Source organism: Humulus lupulus, chromosome 6 (assembly GCF_963169125.1).
Source record: "Humulus lupulus chromosome 6, drHumLupu1.1, whole genome shotgun sequence".
NCBI lineage: Eukaryota > Viridiplantae > Streptophyta > Magnoliopsida > Rosales > Cannabaceae > Humulus > Humulus lupulus.
In genome coordinates this window covers 182873309-182892203 of record NC_084798.1, presented here as the reverse complement: position 1 = coordinate 182892203, position 18895 = coordinate 182873309, and the positions used below count along the sequence as shown (strand labels likewise).

At 34.8% G+C, this 18895-nt stretch overlaps 1 protein-coding gene across 1 annotated transcript; it reads right to left on the bottom strand.

Moving 5' to 3' along the window:
- Positions 1 to 12654: 12654 nt before the first annotated feature.
- LOC133785716 (beta-galactosidase 11-like) lies at positions 12655 to 16027 on the bottom strand (the record flags this gene model as incomplete). The annotated part of the gene is made up of 12 exons (XM_062224932.1): positions 12655 to 12881; positions 13670 to 13774; positions 13857 to 13964; positions 14063 to 14172; positions 14283 to 14392; positions 14486 to 14664; positions 14754 to 14921; positions 15022 to 15140; positions 15222 to 15306; positions 15392 to 15497; positions 15601 to 15683; positions 15824 to 16027. Coding segments are annotated over 12 exons (1431 nt in total), but the record flags the coding sequence as incomplete, so codon positions are not given.
- Positions 16028 to 18895: the final 2868 nt, after the last annotated feature.

Below are 18895 nucleotides of genomic sequence, written 5' to 3'. Positions count from 1 at the left end.
ATCTCGACTTTGAACAGATGAAGGTGATACAGAGGCTCGTTTACTGGTTGAAATGGGACTAAACTATCTGATGATGGTGCAGAACAAGGATGAGTCGGAAAGAAACGGTGACTAAGATGGAGCAGTCGTTGGAGAAGTTTGTCGGAAAACTCGGACATAAAATGCTCTTTTTTTTAACTCTGATTGTTCATAATGCGTAAAGTTGCAAATGAAAATGTGGGGATATTTATAGGGCCAAAAGCTCACTTCTTGATCTGACGGTTCAGGATGACATCCCTCATCTAACGGTCCTGGATTACGTAAGGGCTTTAATTAGCCCAATTGGGTATCGGATCGTGGATTCGCCAATTCGTGATCCGCGTCCACCCAATCCAACGGTCCACCATAGGAAATTTCAGAAATCTCCTCATCCGACGGTCCCGGTTGGTGCAGAAATATTAAATAACCCACTCAATTACCCTATCAACATCACTCGTACAGAAGAGACGCCTCAGAAATCAAGTTGACACCTGTTTGTCAACACGATAATCAAGAGATTCTCCCTAAATCTGTCAGGTGCGAGTAATACGGATCCTCCAATTATAGGGAAACACGTACGTATAGCATGACAACTTTGAAAGGATAGGGGTCGCCCAAACGACCCTTAAGTAAATGAACCTGCCTTCTGGGAAACAAATTGGGTTATTGAGATTTGATCAGGAATATTGGCGCAAAATATTTTCATGTGAGGTTAACCAGGTGGCCCCCATAGAAATGGACCCGTCTCCTAAGGAATGAACCGGGATATTGGATTTTGATATGGGAAAATGAAGCAAGCACAGACGAAGGCTTAGGGGGTAAATGTTATCCCTGTTTTCCCCCCGGACACGTGGCACGACACATTGGGTCCATGTGCTATTTTAAAGAGATCCAAGGCCCAACCTGAGCCCAATGGACGAGGAAGGAATAAGTTCGGGTGCACTAATTACCAGCAAGCCCAGCATTGTCCACTGGGTGCCCCCACACGAAGGAATCGAGACCATGATATGTGCCCGATTTTTCTTCCCGGACCCAACCTAATGCATCATCTGAGATGAAATTAAGGGTTATGGACTCAAGTCTAAGAATGGACCGGGGAGGTAGCGGATGAACCCGAGCTCTGGTAAATGAACCAGGGTCCTGGTAAATGGACCAGGATGTTGGTAAATGAGCCCAGACCAGGCGCTCGGGTTGGGCAGGATAGACTGTCCCCGACACTGACATCACCCCGAGAAACACGAAGTTTTGTCTCCTCAACTAACCTACAGAAGAGATTACATACGGAATGTATGTCGTCATTCAGAATAGTACTGCCCCTACTCTGATGGATCCTGTCCCCAGGATCTCCTTTGAAGCCTATGCGGACTAGACTGAAGCTGCGTACTGTTGTCAGTTGTACAGCGTGGTTATGCTCAAGCCAGCCCAATGGGCCTTGATTAGTGTATTTTATTTGATAGAATCCTTTGTATTAAGCCTCCGTTAGTGAGAAAATCATGATTATATCCATATTGGGCTCAGATTAGTCCGACCCAAGCTCAGTGCACCCAACTACCTATAAATAGGACCAGTTGTGCATTGTAGAAGAAAAGGGGAATTTTCTCTTGTAAGCTCATACTCTGCTCAAACTTGCAGAAAACTTCATTGCTAAAGCTCTCTAAACTCTAATACAATAGACTCGTGCACTAAGGCTCTTTAACGCCCCTGTTGGAAAACCTCACTGCAGGATCTTTATTTATTTTCATGCAATTTACATATTATCAAACAAACATGCAAATTCCTAGAACATGCTCCTATGAAATTGATACAAATACAGAGTAAAGTAAAAACTTACATTACGCAACGGAACTGGAACAACTCCATCCTTCAATCTCTCTAACCCTTGATTCCTTTCTGTAGCAGAGTATTATCAAGAGATTGAAAAAGATCAGCAACACAGTCTTCCTCACCAAGCCTTTGATCAACCTAGAGCTAGTGTGGGCTGGTTCTCAACACATGAGATAGAGATCTTGAAGAGAAGAAGAAGAGAGAGTGGCCAAGAAAGGTTAGACTGTCTAGGTTTTCACTTACCAATAAACTGAAACTCACTTACTTATGAAAACCCTAGATATCATATTCCTTATATAGGCAACTTAATGAGATTTATTTAAATTTAAATTAATTAAAAATAATAAACAAAAGAAAAGCCTTGGGCTGCCATAAATGGACTTGGGCCCAATCTCTTTGTTTTGAATTTAAATCCCAACTGGGCCTAAATTCAAAACCTTTTATTTATTTATTTTTTAATTAATTAATTAAATCCTTATTCAAATTAACTAATTATAATTTGAAACTTGATTTAATATTATTTATTTATATTGATACCAATTTATCAATATTAATAAATTTACCCAAAGATTCTATTTTATTTTCTAAATCTCATATCTCTGTAAATTTTCCAAAATTGACATAGTCAAATTTAAAAAATCCTAATTGATAATTAAATCAATTAATTGAGACATTCTAGATGATTTACTCAAAGGTGATGCGGGGACCATGGATCCATGAAATCAAGCTCCAACAAGTTACCGTGAATTTATTTACGAATAATTTCACTACCTTATTAATTCCTCGTGACTCCACTATAGACTTGGAATTGAACTCTTGAATTCATAGAACGTATTTTCCAAACCATAAATATGTTATCCATTGTTATAACCATTACAATCATTCAATCCTCTATCGATGACTTACTAACGAGCTGGGTGCAAATTATCGTTTTACCCCTCATCAGTATTTTATCCTTAACTCCCACTAAGTTCCTTATAAATGATATTTCCGTGAATTTAATCAATGAAATGAGATCTCCATCATTTAACCTTTTGAACAAAGAAATTAAGGAAATCATCTTTTCACTTCTCATACAATAGTTATAGATTTCGTATCTATGAATAATACTCCCACTCAATTACACTAATAAATCTCCAAGATGTAAGTATGGGCTAGACCGTAGGGTAAGCTGGTAACGAACAAGTTAAAAGATTTAAATAATATAATTAGCATAATATTGTCACTCAGAATTAAGATCAACTTAATATATGGTCAACGTTGTGACATTGATTAGATTTGATAACAACGATACTTATTTATCAATCAATAATCAATATCGGTCCTAGTCCGATGTAACTAAATACATCCGATCTTATCTACTTGGTCGATGCCTTGGACAAGACATCACACCCTGAATGTGTAAGTAGATCATATCGTAGATTGCCTAATAAGTGAAAATCCAATGCACTGATCTAATCTTAGGACTCGTTCTTTTGAACATATAATTACAACTATAATCCACTGTGACCTAGTCACTATAATTGTAACTAACCATATGTTCGGGATTTTATAAATGTTTGTATTATTTCAATAAGCATGTAATAAAACAAGCAAGCAACACGGTTGTCAAACTAAATGATTTCTACTACTTTTATTGATAATATGAAACCGTGCTACATGTCCGACATGGTTTTATAAGGGCATAAACCCAACAAACTCCCACTTTCCCTTTAAAACAAACAGGACATGTTTCTCAAAACCATGCATTCTACATGCTTCACAATTATGTTTTCTGCTTATATCTTTGTAAAGGGATATGAAAGATTGCCTTACAATGCTATCTTCATCACCTTCACTTCACACCTTCGCCACACATCCTTGATAATGTGGTACTTTCTCTCTATATGCTTTGCTCTTTTGTAGCTTCGAGGTTCTTTCGAATTCGCTATTGCCTCATTACTGTCACTAGACAAAATGAGTGGTTTATCCATTTCTGGAATAACACCGAGATCCGTATAGAACTTCCTTAGCCGCCATAGACGCAGCTATGTACTCAGCCTCCAAAGTGGATTCTAAAATGGCAAATAGCTTAACGCTTCTCCAAATCATAGCTCCACCCCCAAGAGTAAACACATTTTTCAGAAGTAGACTTCTTGTCATCAACATCAGTCTAAAATATGAATATGTGTAGCCTAACAGGTACAAAGATCCACCTGAAAATACTAACATATAGTCTCTAGTCCATCAAAGATATCGACTTCCATATATTGTTTATTTCCAAGGTTTTACTGACACTTGCTCACCACTCCCATTGAATAGAAGATCTTCGATCACAACACACAACATAGCATGCATTAGACTTCTAATTTCAAATGCATAAGGAATTCATTACATATTTTCTTTCTCTTGAGGAGTATGTGGAGACTGCTGCTTAGAAAAATAAATTCCATGTCAAGACACTAAACATCCTTTCTCGGAATTTGTTACAGAGTAATGACCAAGCACCTCACTAAAGTAGGTCGCTTGAGTTAGAGCTAAAGTTCAGTTATTTATTTCCTTGATGTTCTGGATACCAAGAACATGACTTGCTACAACGAAATCTGAAATTTCATTTCTAGCCAATTCTTTATGTTTGATAATTTCTTGACATTGTTTCCAATGAATAAGATATCATCTACATAAAGGATTCAAAACACCACAATGTCTTTTTCCCTAAGTTGTCAAACACAAGGGTCAACTACATTTTGTTCAAAAACTCAAGTCTTAATGTTTCCATTTAACCTTAAGTTCCAGGAGCGCGAAGCTTGTTTAAGTCCATAGATTGACTTACTCAGCTTGCCGAATTTCTTGTCCAACTACTTTAAATCCTTCTGATTGATGCATGTTAATTGTCTCATCAAGATAGCCATTAAAAATGCTTCTTTGATGTCCATTTTCCTTATCTCTTAATCAAGAGTTGTGGCTATGGATAAGAGTATACTAAATGAATTTTAACATGGCTACCGGAGAAAAAGTTTTCTCTAAGTCAAATTTCTCTCTTTGCCACGAGTCGAGCCTTTAATGTCTCGACCTTTCTATCAGCTCCTCTCTTCTTCTTATAGATCCTCTTGCACCCCATAGGCCTAAAGTCCAATGGCACATCTACAAGATCTTAGAAAAATTAAGAGTACTTAGACTTTATTACCTGGTACTTGGCTTTGAGTCAAAAAATCCCTTTCAGACTTACCCATTTCCTATTTAAAGGCCAACAAATCATTGTTACTTGTGTCCCCAACCAACTTGTGGGTTTCACTATCCATATCATAGGTACCGGGTTCTGAGAAATCCTCCCACTATGATGAGGCATTGTAACTTCTGACTTGGATTAGTGGTTTCTAAATGTACCTTGTTTTCATCGACTTGCATCGATAAGGATGGAACAATAGTTTATCGTTTTTCCATCTAATACTATTTTGCTATGAGACTTGAAATTCATTATGCAGTTGTCATCCAGAAAAGTAGCATTTGTAGAGCCAAACACTTTCTTGTCTACTGGACTATGAAACGGACCACCCCGAGTACCTTTAGAATAGCCATCAAAGAAGCAAACCCTCAGCTCATTGTTCTAGCTTTCTACCTTTTTCCTCATGACAAAAACATGACACCACCAAATTCCATAATGACGTAAACCAAGTTCACGACCATTTCATAATTCTAGTGGTGTCTTGGAGACAACTTTTGAGACGGCACAACATTTAAAAAAATATCACATGCGGTCTAGGTAGTATGTCTCCAGAAAAGATCTGGGTAAGAAGTTGGTAGAGTTTAATAGCTTATCATAGAACACACATATTCATAAACATGCGATTCACACCGCTCATCAACACTGTTTTGTTGTGGAGTCCTTGGGGTAGTTGTTTTAGACAAATCTTCAAGTTCTATTAAATGATCTTGGTTCTGATTATCCAAATATCCTCCACCCCTATCAGATCGCAAGATCTTTAACGTTTTACCTAATTTGGTTTTAAATCCATAGCAATGAATTCTTTGAATTTCTTAACAAATTCACAGAATTCCTATGCTTTAGGTACTTACATGAGTCTCTAGAGCAATCGTCGATGAAGGTGACGAAATACTCATAACCACCCCTCGCTTGAACATTCATATGTCCCCAAACATTTGAACATACTAGCCCTAGTGGTTCTTTGGCCTTTTCTCCTATCACAGAGAATGGACGCTTTGTCATTCTGCCCTCGAGACTAGATTCACAAACAGGTAGGTCACCCTAGGTGAGTTCCCTCAAAGGCCCAACCTTTGTTAGTCTTTGAATCCTATCATAACAAATATGACCAAAGCGAAAATGCCAAAGGTACATCATTTCTAACGTTATTGACCTTTTGTCGTTTAACGGTCCTAGAATTAGCTGTCTTAAACAACTCATTATTTATAACATAGGGTTCATTTAGTTGCAATAGGTATAGCCTATTTTTCATACATCCACCCCACAATTCACATCTATTTAAAGAAATAGGATTTTATTACTTGTGAAAGTAACTACAAATTGTTGTTGATGTAATAAGAAAAACTTAAATTAAAATTTCCATTGAAAATCGGAATAAAATAAACATTGTCTTAAAACAATATATTTATTTCCAAAATTCATTCAAGCTTATCCTTTTGCCTTGTTTGATACGAACAACCCTTATGGATACCAAGCCGTGGCTTTTTATCCTTCATGGCTTTTCCAATGCTAAAAGTGTAAAAAGGTACATGCATGTTTAGTAGATTGTGATTCAGCGATCCAAAACCGAAGTATCATCCTCTAAAATCACATGCATCCAAGACAAATTTAATTATTTTGGGTTCCATATGCCTTGAGTTCCGGGCAATCTTGTTCCAATTCCCAGTCTCCTTGCAGTTGGAAACACTCCCCTTTTTTGTGTACTTATAATCAGGCCTTGCTCCAAGATGCTTTGCAGCATTTGGTGCCTTGCCAGTCGACTTCTTGTATGAATTTCTTCCTCTCTTGCTCTTCGAAGAATAAGCTCAAAGCAGCTTCTCCTTGAGCTTGTTTAGTAGTATTAGTATTCTTTCATTTGATCAAACTACCATCATCAATCCTCTTTGAAGGATTTAGTGATCGTTGCATGGGAAAAATAGGAATATCTTTGATTATCACGAACTCGATGTTGTCTAAAATCAACACCATGTTGATGTTGGACAAACATTTCGTGAGGTTCTCACCATAGAGTAACATTTTAGAGATCAGAGAGAGTATGAGGTGGGAAGCCTAGATCTTTTATTATCAACTAAGTAGAATTCAACGCATTGCTTGACAAACATTTATTCATTAAATATTTTAGAAATAGCATAACATACAAAATGTTTTGAGATAAGCAAAATACTAAAACACCTATCTTCTATTTCTTAGGTACTTTAGCTAGCCATGAACCCATGTGTCCCGGTAGGCGAGAGTCACAAATATTCATGTAGTTAAATAGAGAAACATCTCAATTAATAAAACGTCATAGACTTTTATTAACTACCTATTCCATTTGATCAAAGTAACGGAAACTCATGTGTCCCGGTAGGCGAGAGTCACAAATATTTCTTACTTTATGAGTTTGACCCACGGTTTCGATTATTATAGACTTAATTCCTATAGTCACCGTAGGGATGAGTCTATAGAAGGTCCATCTATAACCATCTATCCTAAGAAATTTAACCATGTTAAGAAGTCCAGTGAACACCTTTCGTAGGGAGACGAAATCAAAGCGCCATGAGGCCCCACTGAAGTCTAACCTTGTTAAATCAACGGTGGAGATCGAATTGAAATTTTTTAAAACTCATTATTAAATATTTTAGTATTTTATTCTTTTTGAAAAATATCAACTTAGGTTTTCCAAATTATAAAATAATCAATAAACCAACTAAGGTTCGCCAAATTATAAAAATAATCAACAAACCATAGTTTATAATTTTTCCATTAATTCTAAAATTACCATTGAAAATTAATCCAAAAATTAGAATTAATATGTTTCTAATCAATTATTAGGTCCAACTAAAAGGAATAACCTAATGCAATTAAGTCCAACTTAGGTAAATGGGCCTTAACAATTTGAGCTTGCATGGAGGAGAGCTGGGTTCAGTATGTCAGACCCACTACTAAGGCTCCCTAACTTCCACACAAAGCCCAAAAAGACAGGAATTTGAACCTTTGTTTTATTAATTGTTATTCAATTGATTATGCTCAATCTAGTAATGCAAAGCAAATGGGCCTTCACAAGTGGAACCACCCACAAGAGAGGAATTTAAACTTTACATGTTCAATTGGGCCCAAATAAAACCTAACATTTTATGAAAGTTTTATTTGAGTTTTCCCACATTTTTTAAACGCAAAAATTGGGTCATCATTGTACTTATATTTAAAGCCCAAATGCAAAAAAAATAACTTAATAATGATGCTTGATATGTTAATAATTGGATGGGCCTAACATGTTACTCTATAAGCATGTATTATTAAATTATGCAAATATACCACAACAATATTCTATTTTGCAAAATACCATAATTAATTAACATAGAATTCATCGGAAAAAAATCAATATAATTAATTAAACAAGTTACAAAATATTAAATTAATTAAAATAGAATTTATCAAACAAAATTCAATTTCAAATAATTAATTTAACCAAGGATGTTAAGTAGTTAGGAATGACAATATATTTTATTTTTAAATATTTTAACAAATTTTAAAATATCAAAATATCTTTTAACCATATTTAAAATATCTAGTATTATTTGATAACTAATTATAAATATTTTAAATAATAAAAATATCTTGAATAATCACATAACTAATTTTAATATTTTATTTATAACAAAATAAAAAAATATCTTAAAATGTCTTGATTATCAGATAACAAATTCAAAATATTTTAAAAAGCAAAAATATCTATAAAATATCAGATAATCAATTTTAAATATTTTAAACCTAATTGCACAAAATATCCAATTAATTTTTTTTTTTTAAAAATATATATTTTTTTGCGAAAAAATGTCGCGCGGGGGTTCCAGCACCGATGCTGTACGGACGTTTGTACGGATCCGTACGGTGTTCGTACGGCCGGGTCCTGACGGTGGCTCCATGCGTGCCCAGCACACTGCAAAAAACAGTCCAAATTTAAAAAAAAAAAAAATGTGCAGTTTTTAAATCCAAAACAAGCAAAAAAACAACTAAATTATTGCTAAATTTACATAAGAAAACATAACACATGCACTAATAACATGTACCATCCAATTAATACCTAACATATCAATCAATTTCATACATGTTCATTCATGAAAATAAACTGGCAACCTATGGCTCTGAGGCCAATTGTAGGAAAAACTCATTGCATGATCTTTATTTATTTTCATGCAATTTACATATTATCAAACAAACATGCAAATTCCTAGAACATGCTCCTATGAAATTGATACAAATACAGAGTAAAGTAAAAACTTACATTACGCAGCGGAACTGGAACAACTCCTTCCTTCAATCTCTCTAACCCTTGATTCCTTTCTGTAGCAGAGTATTATCAAGAGATTGAACAAGATCAGCAACACAGTCTTCCTCACCAAGCCTTTGATCAACCTAGAGCTAGTGTGGGCTGGTTCTCAACACATGAGATATAGACCGTAGGGTAAGCTGGTAACGAACAAGTCAAAAGATTTAAATAATATAATTAGCATAATATTGTCACTCAGAATTAAGATCGACTTAATATATGGTCAACGTTGTGACATTGATTAGATTTGATAACAACGATACTTATTTATCAATCAATAATCAATATCGGTCCTAGTCCGATGTAACTAAATACATCCGATCTTATCTACTTGGTCGATGCCTTGGACAAGACATCACACTCTGAATGTGTAAGTAGATCATATCGTAGATTGCCTAATCAGTGAAAATCCAATGCACTGATCTAATCTTAGGACTCGTTCTTTTGACATATAATTACAACTATAATCCACTGTGACCTAGTCACTATAATTGTAACTATCCATATGTTCGGGATTTTATAAATGTTTGTATTATTTCAATAATCATGTAATAAAACAAGAAAGCAACACAGTAGTCAAACTAAATGATTTCTACTACTTTTATTGATAATATGAAATCGTGCTACATGCCCGACATGGTTTTATATGGGCATAAAACCCAACAACCCCAACCATGTAAAAACCCTTGTGTGATTATCTTTAAACCCTTTCTTTTAGCTCTCTTATTGTTCATAATTCTAGTTTCCAAAAAAAAAAAAAAAATGGTAGGAAACTTTCCCTCAAAAAAATTTAGCACTGAAAATTTGAATTTTGGGAACTCTCTATACCGACGACATGTCGCCGCTATAGGTTATTTTCATTACTGAAAACTGTGTTTCATCTACTGAGATGACATTTGTTTGTAGAAATTATATATTTTCATCTCAGTACAAAAAAATTGACTTTTACCTTCTAGAAATTTGGTAGTAAATTATATATTTTTGGTAGCGAGTTCGTAGTTGAATCCCTGTTGTTAAAAGTATTAAGCTACCAAAATTTTTGGCAGCCTTTGTGCATTTTTTCCTACCAATCTTTTGGTAGCAAAACTTCTTTAATCAAGTAGCAAAACAATTAAAAGTTTTTGTCCAATAAAACTATTTTAGTACCAATTTTTGGTAGCAAAATGATATAAAATAATTAAATAATAATGACTTAAAATACAATTAGCTACTAAATAATTTGGCAGCAAACATTTATTTATTTATTTATTTTTGTAATCAAATATATTTATTTTAATATTTGATAAATAATTTTAAAATTACTCTAACATGAAATTTAAGTACAACAAAATACTTAAATTTATTAAATTAAATAGAAATTTAAGATTTACAATAAACATGTGTGTATATACACATCTATCCAAATGATATATTGTTGGTTAATATACTTAATTGATAGATTTTGTTACATAAATTTAATTTAATATGAATAGGAAAAAAAAGCATGGATTAAATTTCTTATTTCTTTCTTTGATATAGCCTCCCATGTGGTCATGAAACATTATTGGAACTTCCCTTTGTACTCACAATGCCTTAGTAACTTGATATATATTAAAAAAAAATGAAAGCATATAAGTACGTGAAAAAAAAAAAACTTAATCAAAACATCAATAGTGAGATGGAACACATGCATGTTAGTGCCTATTGATGAAATATAGATAAACAACATTAAACATATCAATAGTACCTCACAATTTTAAACACATTGGAAGTAAACTTGCTTAATGCACAAACACCTCCCATGCCACAGTCACAATGAAGTAACAATTAAAGAAATTTGAACATAATTAATTAAAAATAATTATCAAGTCTGCAAGAATCAAAGAACAGTATAATTAACATAGACATATAACAGTCAAAGCAATACTGGGGCTCACTTTTAACCCTTGAAGCGGATCATCCACTATTCTACAAAATTCCTATTCAACTAAAACCAAGTGTCATCAATAAATTGTTAGCTATGTACTGCAAAATTGTTGTAATTTTTTTTATAAAGGGAACTAAAAGTGTATTTACAGATATTAACTAAAAAAAGTGTGGTAAAGTCACCTCCATATCATTAATGAAGCCTTCAACTGATTGATATGGTGTGTAAACAATAAGATCAAAATTCACACTCAACAATAACAAAGAAAAAAGTAAAGTAATGGTCGAAATTAATTGTGAGGCACATTCCATGCCTGACCTTTGCCGATTCATGATTTTCTTCTATTTTTCATGTTGCACATATACATAAGTTAGTCATTGTAAAACATATGCTAAAATTCCATAAATAATAAAATGCCTATTAGCTATGCCTATTCCCATATTAAGATCAAGTTCCAAATAGAGCATTCCACTTGGAGAAGACATGGGAGCTAAGAATTGTCATAAAATGAATATGACTAATTAACAGGCCATGTACGAAACCTTTTGGCAATAAATCTAAGAGATATTAACATACTTTGATGCAAGTCAAATTTGATTTTTATAGCAGATTGTTTAACTGGCCATAGTAGAAAAATCCTTTTGAAATATATGAGAGTTCACTACTACAAAAAAGGATTTTTAGGACTAGCATTGCGAGTCCTAAAAATATTTTTAGGACTCGCGGATCGCGAGTCCTCTATTTGAGAGCCTTAAAAACTAAGGTTTTTTAGGACTTGCAATGCGAGTCCTAAAAAACTGTTTTTAGGACTCGCGTTGCGAGTCCTAAAAGAATGTTTTTAGGACTCGCGTTGCGAGTCCTAAAAAATCTGGTTAAGTGCCTTTAATTAAGTTTTTAGGACTCGCATTGCGAGTCCTAAAAGAAGCGAGTCCTAAAAAATCTGGTGCGAGTCCTAAAAAATCTGGTTAAGTGCCTTTAATTAAGTTTTTAGGACTCGCATTGCGAGTCCTAAAAGAACATTTTTAGGACTCGCAATGCGAGTCCTAAAAAAATCTGGTGCGAGTCCTAAAAAATCTGGTTGAGTGCCTTTAATTAAGTTTTTAGGACTCGCATTGCGAGTCCTAAAAGAATATTTTTAGGACTCGCGTTGCGAGTCCTAAAAAATCTGGTTAAGTACCTTTAATTAAGTTTTTAGGACTCGCATTGCGAGTCCTAAAAAATCTAATTAAGTGCTTTAAGTAATTTTTTAGGACTCGCTTTGCATGCCCTTAAAAGTAATTTTTTTTTTTTTAATAATGCAGCTACAATTTTCATTTTGATTTAAAAATATATATCCCTTTGAGTGTCCAAAATGTATTATATATGTTAGATTTCTAAAATTTCAAAAGAAAATACAACAAAATAATTTATTAATTACTCAAAAATATCATTTCAGTATTTAGTCTACCCGGCTTACAAAATCATATTACATGACAGTTTATACAACAATCAAATTATATTATCACCAAATATTAAACAAGAAATGTATACAATGTTAGTGAAATATATTTTTTATTCTAAAAACTTCAACCGTCAATGTTGTCTAGTATTACGCCAAAGAAATGCGTCTCAATATAGACCTGCACATTATAAAAAAGTTATTTAATTATAAATATATTATAATTCAAACTTATAAATAAGTAGACACACACATCATCATCATCATTTGGCTTTTAACAATCAAATCAAAGTTGAAATGCATAATTAAGCTACGCAAATTGCATTCAAATCAAATAGTTATGACTAAATTAAGCATCTAATTAAGCATCTTTTAAGAGACCCTTTTAATCATAATCCACCTCTTAATCTCTAATTTCGTTAAAACTTTAATGCAGACTTATTATTTATTATGATGTTATTGTTCAAGTGGGAAGGAGCTTAAGTGATAAGACATTAGTACTACTTAATTACTTGATTAATTAAGAAAGAAACATCACTAATTTGAATCCTATCTTGGATGTATAGTAATTGGAACTTATGATGGAAAAAGATATTAAAACTATTATATTGCACATCAAATTCTTTGTTTATTTGCAATAACTGATGTTGGTTTTTTTTATCTTTTTATCTTTTAGCTAGGGACATTTTATGAAACAATTTTTCACATTGTAAATACGATCAATTTTAACATATAACTTAATCAAAATCCTCCCCACAATTACACCTATTTCACGAAACGGAACCTATAATCACTACTAAGAAGAAACAAACTCAATCCACCAAAAACACATTTACATGCAAAGAGAGTAAGATTAATTAAAAAGAAAACCAAAACCATGCCAATTTGAAAGATTAATATAAATATGTGCATGTGTGTATAAATGTATGAGTTTTTGCTGTCAAGATTAGAAAGGTTCGAACTTTTTACCTTGTACCAAGTGAGAGCTGGTCCTTCTTCTTTTACTTGAGTCCACTCAACCTTCTTTGTTCCTTTGTCAGCAAACACATGATTCATTTCTCCAGTCAGACCAACCTGAAAAACGCACCAATTTGGTCAATAAACTTGTCCATTTGATCAAAACCTACTGTTATGATATTGGTTTAGTTGTTTTTACCTGATGCCTCCAACCATTTTGTGTCAGATCGATTGTTCCAGTGTTCAAACCAAGGATTGTGACAGCTCGGGGCCCTGCATATCTGTGCTCCATGTAGGCTCCACTATCCTTAAAATTAAAAAGAATACAAACTGGTTTTTCAGTGACTTGAGTTAAATTTCATCAGTGAGTGAGTGAGTTACTTAATTAAGTTATGAGTTCCTTACAGGGAGTCCAACTGTCATGCCCAACAATGCTATATGGTTAGTCCCGGGCTTTAAGGTTATGGCTTTTTGGAAAACAAATCCCTTCTCTTCATGACTCCCATGTGCAGATCCTGAAACCAGAAGCCTCTTGTCTTAGTTGTAAAATCTTATTCACTCTCTCTCTCTCTCTCTCTCAGTTGATTCTATGTAATAAGTGAGTTACTGTGTGGATTTGGCTTACCAATATATTCACCATTAACAAATGAATGCAGTGCATGGCCAAGACTTGCAACTCTTATAACAGGTAGAATATCAGGCCTCATTGGCAAGTCATGCCGACTTAGTTCAATGCTGCAATTAAAATACTTAATCACATTAGAGTTAATCTGCAGAGGCAATGCTGAGAGACTGAGAGATCACTTAAATTAGAGCCATGAAAATTACCTGGTGGTGTACCATCCATAGTCTGTGGTATCTTTAAGCATGCCATAGAGCTCATTTGGTATTTTGTTACTGATATTCATTTGATGGACATTTGGAATGGGCTCTGGAGACATCTTCCATTTAAGATTTTTGGTTTCTTTCACTCTGACATAGTTCCTTGCATTATGTTGTGATACAATCTGTTTTGAGACAAGGAAAAACTTAATATATGAGAGGCTTTTTTCTTATGGAATATGAATTGGAGATTATGTAAATGATAACTACTTACAATTTGAGTGTTGTAGACCACATTCTTGCAATCAGGAAGAATGCTTATGGACCTTGGTGGCAGGTAAAAGATATCACCCCTAAATTTCACAGTGTGTGCCCCTTTGGTGCTGTTGTTGGTTAAAAAAGCAGCACAGATGGATGTTCCTTGCTTCTCATAAAGCCGAACCTGCATAAATGAACGGCTTAATCTTCTGTCATTTAAATGGATATGATGACACATAATTTGTTCTAAACTCCATTTATTTTCACTTAGAAAAACTTATTACCTCAGTGTGCTTGCCCAACCTTTGGACTCCAGGAGTTCCCCAAAGTAAAGCCTTCTTGCATAGATTCAAAGCCTTGTGTAAGTCTCTTAGGTGACTCCACTTAGGCTCCCTTTGTAAACCTGCATAAAGAGTAACAAAATTAGATTGATCAACTATATTAACAACCCTTCTTCAATCCATGGAGACCATTTTTTTTTTACCATATTCATCAAGAGGAGCTTCATCATAGTATCTAGTTGTGGTGAAAACAGCACTTGTTCTACCAAAATTAGTCCCACCATGGTACTGCAATTTTTTAATGAAAGCCATTATTACTACCAAAATACAAGAGAGTCTGCCTATTACATCAGAATAAGATTCATTTTTATACCATATAGTAGTTGTTCAAAGTTCCATTCTTGGAGAAAAACCGGGCAACCAAGTATGCAATGTCTTCTGCTGCTCTTTGAGAAGGAGGGTCTCCGAAAACTCTGTATCTGTAAGTGCATGAAAAGTTGGGCATCAGATTCTATCTCCAGGAACACACCAAGCTTAATAAACTTTAAAATTTGGTCATAGTTAACAAGTACATATACTTACTGAGCAGTCCAAATAGAAGGCTTGTTGGGCTTATTAGGACCAGTGAAGGTATCTCCACAGTGCCTTCCATTGCATGTGTTAATCTGCAAAATTTTGGTTTAAATAGATATAGTTAAGAAATGCAAAAAAGAGATGAGTGAGAGATAGAGAGAGAGGGAGCCGAGAGAGACAAAGAGAGCAGAAATAAAAATGTTCAATAAAAATGTTCAATAAAAATACAAACTTGAAAATGGAATAGATCTTGAGCTGAAATGGGTTTGTGTTCATGGAGAGATAGGAGAGCCCAGCCCTCTGCCCAGCCCCTGCGCCGTCGAGCCCAGACCCGAGAACCCCCACCCGCCGTCGAGCCCAGCCCTCTGCCCAGCCCCTGCGCCGTCGAGCCCAAGCCCGAGAACCCCCACCCGCCGTCGAGCCCAGCCCCCAACCATCAGCCGTTGTTGTCGAGCCCAGCCCCGAGCCCCCTGCCGCCGAACAGCCCGACCCCGACCCCCCTGCCGCCGTCGACCACCATTCCCCGAGCCCTACCGCCGTCGTTCGGCCTAACAGAGAGCATGCGAGAGAGAGGGAGAAAGGAACGTAAGGATCGGGTAGGGAGGGAGGGAGGGAGAAAGGGATTTGGGAATTATATTTATTATATTTTATTTTATAAATAAAAATCAGATTATATTATTTAGATAAAAAAAAAATGTGATTATAAAACTCCCAATTTTATACTCTAATATTATAAAAAATAATTTTAAAAATCACAACTATACAAATTTTATTTAGATAAAAAAAATGCTCTTTTACTTAACAACAATTTGAAGGACTTACTTTGAGAGTCCTTAATACTCTTTTAGGACTCGCAAAGCAAGTCCTTAAAAGTCATCATTCCTAATTTTTCAACTCAGGTGTTTTTAGGACTCGCAAAGCTAGTCCTAAAAGAGTATTAAGGACTCCCAAAGCAAGTCCTTAAAATTATTAAGTAAAACACTCATTTTTTAGCCCAGATTTTTTTAGGACTCACATATTTTTTTAGGACACTCATTGCGAGTCCTAAATTGTGTTTTTTCAGGACTCCCAATGAGTGTCCTAAAAACTCCAGAAATATTTTTAAGGACTAGCATTTATGTGCGAGTCCTAAAAAAGTGTCCCGTAAAGGGTATTTTGTAGTAGTGGTTACTGCCTACAAAACGACAAACAAATTTTATAAAGACATAATACAAAGCCGAAAATTGAGTTTATGAGGAAAATGAAAGCTGTTACAAACTTCTAGGAGTTTATTCTGAACACACTACAAGAAAAAGACTCTACAACGATGACATTTATTGAGACAACTCAAAATTCGTCGCTGTATGTAGTCGAAATCCACGATTTTTAAAAAAAATTATTAAAAAAATAAGCTATAGTGACGACATGTAATCGCTGTAGGGTTGCCAACAACACACGACCAGGTCCTCCGAATTCCTAGTACCATACAATGACAACAAGTCGTCGCTGTAGGGTATTAGGAATTTGAAGGGAACAAGAGGCGGGAACTGACCCTACCGCGACGACATGTCGCTGTAGGGTCTTTGTTGGAAAAAAGAGGAAAATATGTTTGTCTATAGCGACGACTAGTCGTCGTTGTAGGATGGGGAGGAAACTCAACCGCCCAGAGTTGGTTGCCTATTTGCACCCCCTACAGCGACTTGTCGTTGCTGTAGAGTCCTCGTGGAAAAAAAAAGGAGGAAAATATGTTATTCTAGAGCAACGACATGTCATCGCTGTAGGATAGGGAGGGAACTTAACTGCCAAGAGTTGGTTTCCTATTTCAACTCCCTATGTTGTCACTATGGAGTCTAATTTAATCCACTGGTCAGTTATTTTGTACTATATTGCGATGACATGTCATCGTAATAGGGCCCAAAAAAACGTTGGAAAGTGAACTGCCAAAAAATTTAAGTCAAATTTCACTGCTTATAGCGACGACATGTCGTTGCTGTAGGGTAGACGCGTAGCACACGAGAGTATTTGTGTACTATTCACTATCCTACAACGACGACATGTCGTTGCTGTAGGGTCTCACCGTTTGAGTGAAGTAGTGTGTTTGAAATTAGTGACGACTGATCATTATCTACAGTGACAACGTGTCGTTGCTATAGGTCACAAAGATATAACCCCCAGGCAGAGGCTTTCTTCCTTATTTTGCTCGGTTTTTCTTTAAAAAAAAAAAGAGAAACATAGAGTTTCTCCACCTCCCAACACTGCCCAACCCTATTTTGGCCAATTTCTCCCTAGTTTCAGTAGTGTAAACCCACTATCTTGCTATTATATCCCTTAATATTTAATTTTTTTCTTAATATATGTGTGTATTTTGTATTTGGTGGAAATGAGTTTTGACATTTTTTTTTGTTTTCTTTTTCAGATTTGGGCATTGGATCATCATCCCGATCCTTTGCCTTTGGATAATACCCCAGCCCGAGTCTTGGGTAATTTTTTTTTAAAAATATTTTGTGATTGATTAATGGTTAAATATGTTTTTAATTGTGGAATCGATTATTTTAGATAGTGTTGAGTTTTATTTTTCATTTTTGGGATTTGCATTGTTAATTTAATTATATTTGTGATTTTCAATTTTGTTAATTTTGTTTTATCTTAATTTAATTTAATTAAATGTTATACTATGTTATAAAAAAATATATGATAGGTTAGGTATATGTATAAGTATATATATATATATATAATGTGATTATGTGAATATGTTTATATGTATATAAATTTGAATCTGAAATATATTTTTACTTGAAAAACTTAGTGTTTTGGTGATAAAAAAAATTATTAGCAAATAAAGGTAAGTTAGATGCCCATGCCTTCAGTGTGTCAACATGCTGAATCAGAAACTAGGTGTGGTGGAGGCTCACATACACAGATATGAGTTTCTGCAGCGATACGTGAAGCGGACCTACCACGGTGAAGTTGATATGCCTCCAGTAGTGAACGACGGGGCTCCAATGACTAATGAGATGATTGATATCATCAATGATGTTATTGGTGAAGAAGACACTAACGAAGAAGGCATAAATGAAGGAATTTCAGATGGTGGTGGCAATAGTGCGGAGAATCAATTTGATGGCCTGTTTCAAGAGCTCGAAGCTGAGTTATACCCTGGTTGTACTTTGTTGTCTTCCTTGAACTTCTTGGCGAAGATGATGCACATGAAGTTTGTGAATAAATGGACAAATAGTTCCTTTGATGAACGGTTGAGGTTTATGAAATTTGCATCCCCAAAGGAGAATTAGATTCCTGCTTCATTCTATGAGTCTAAGATAGAAAT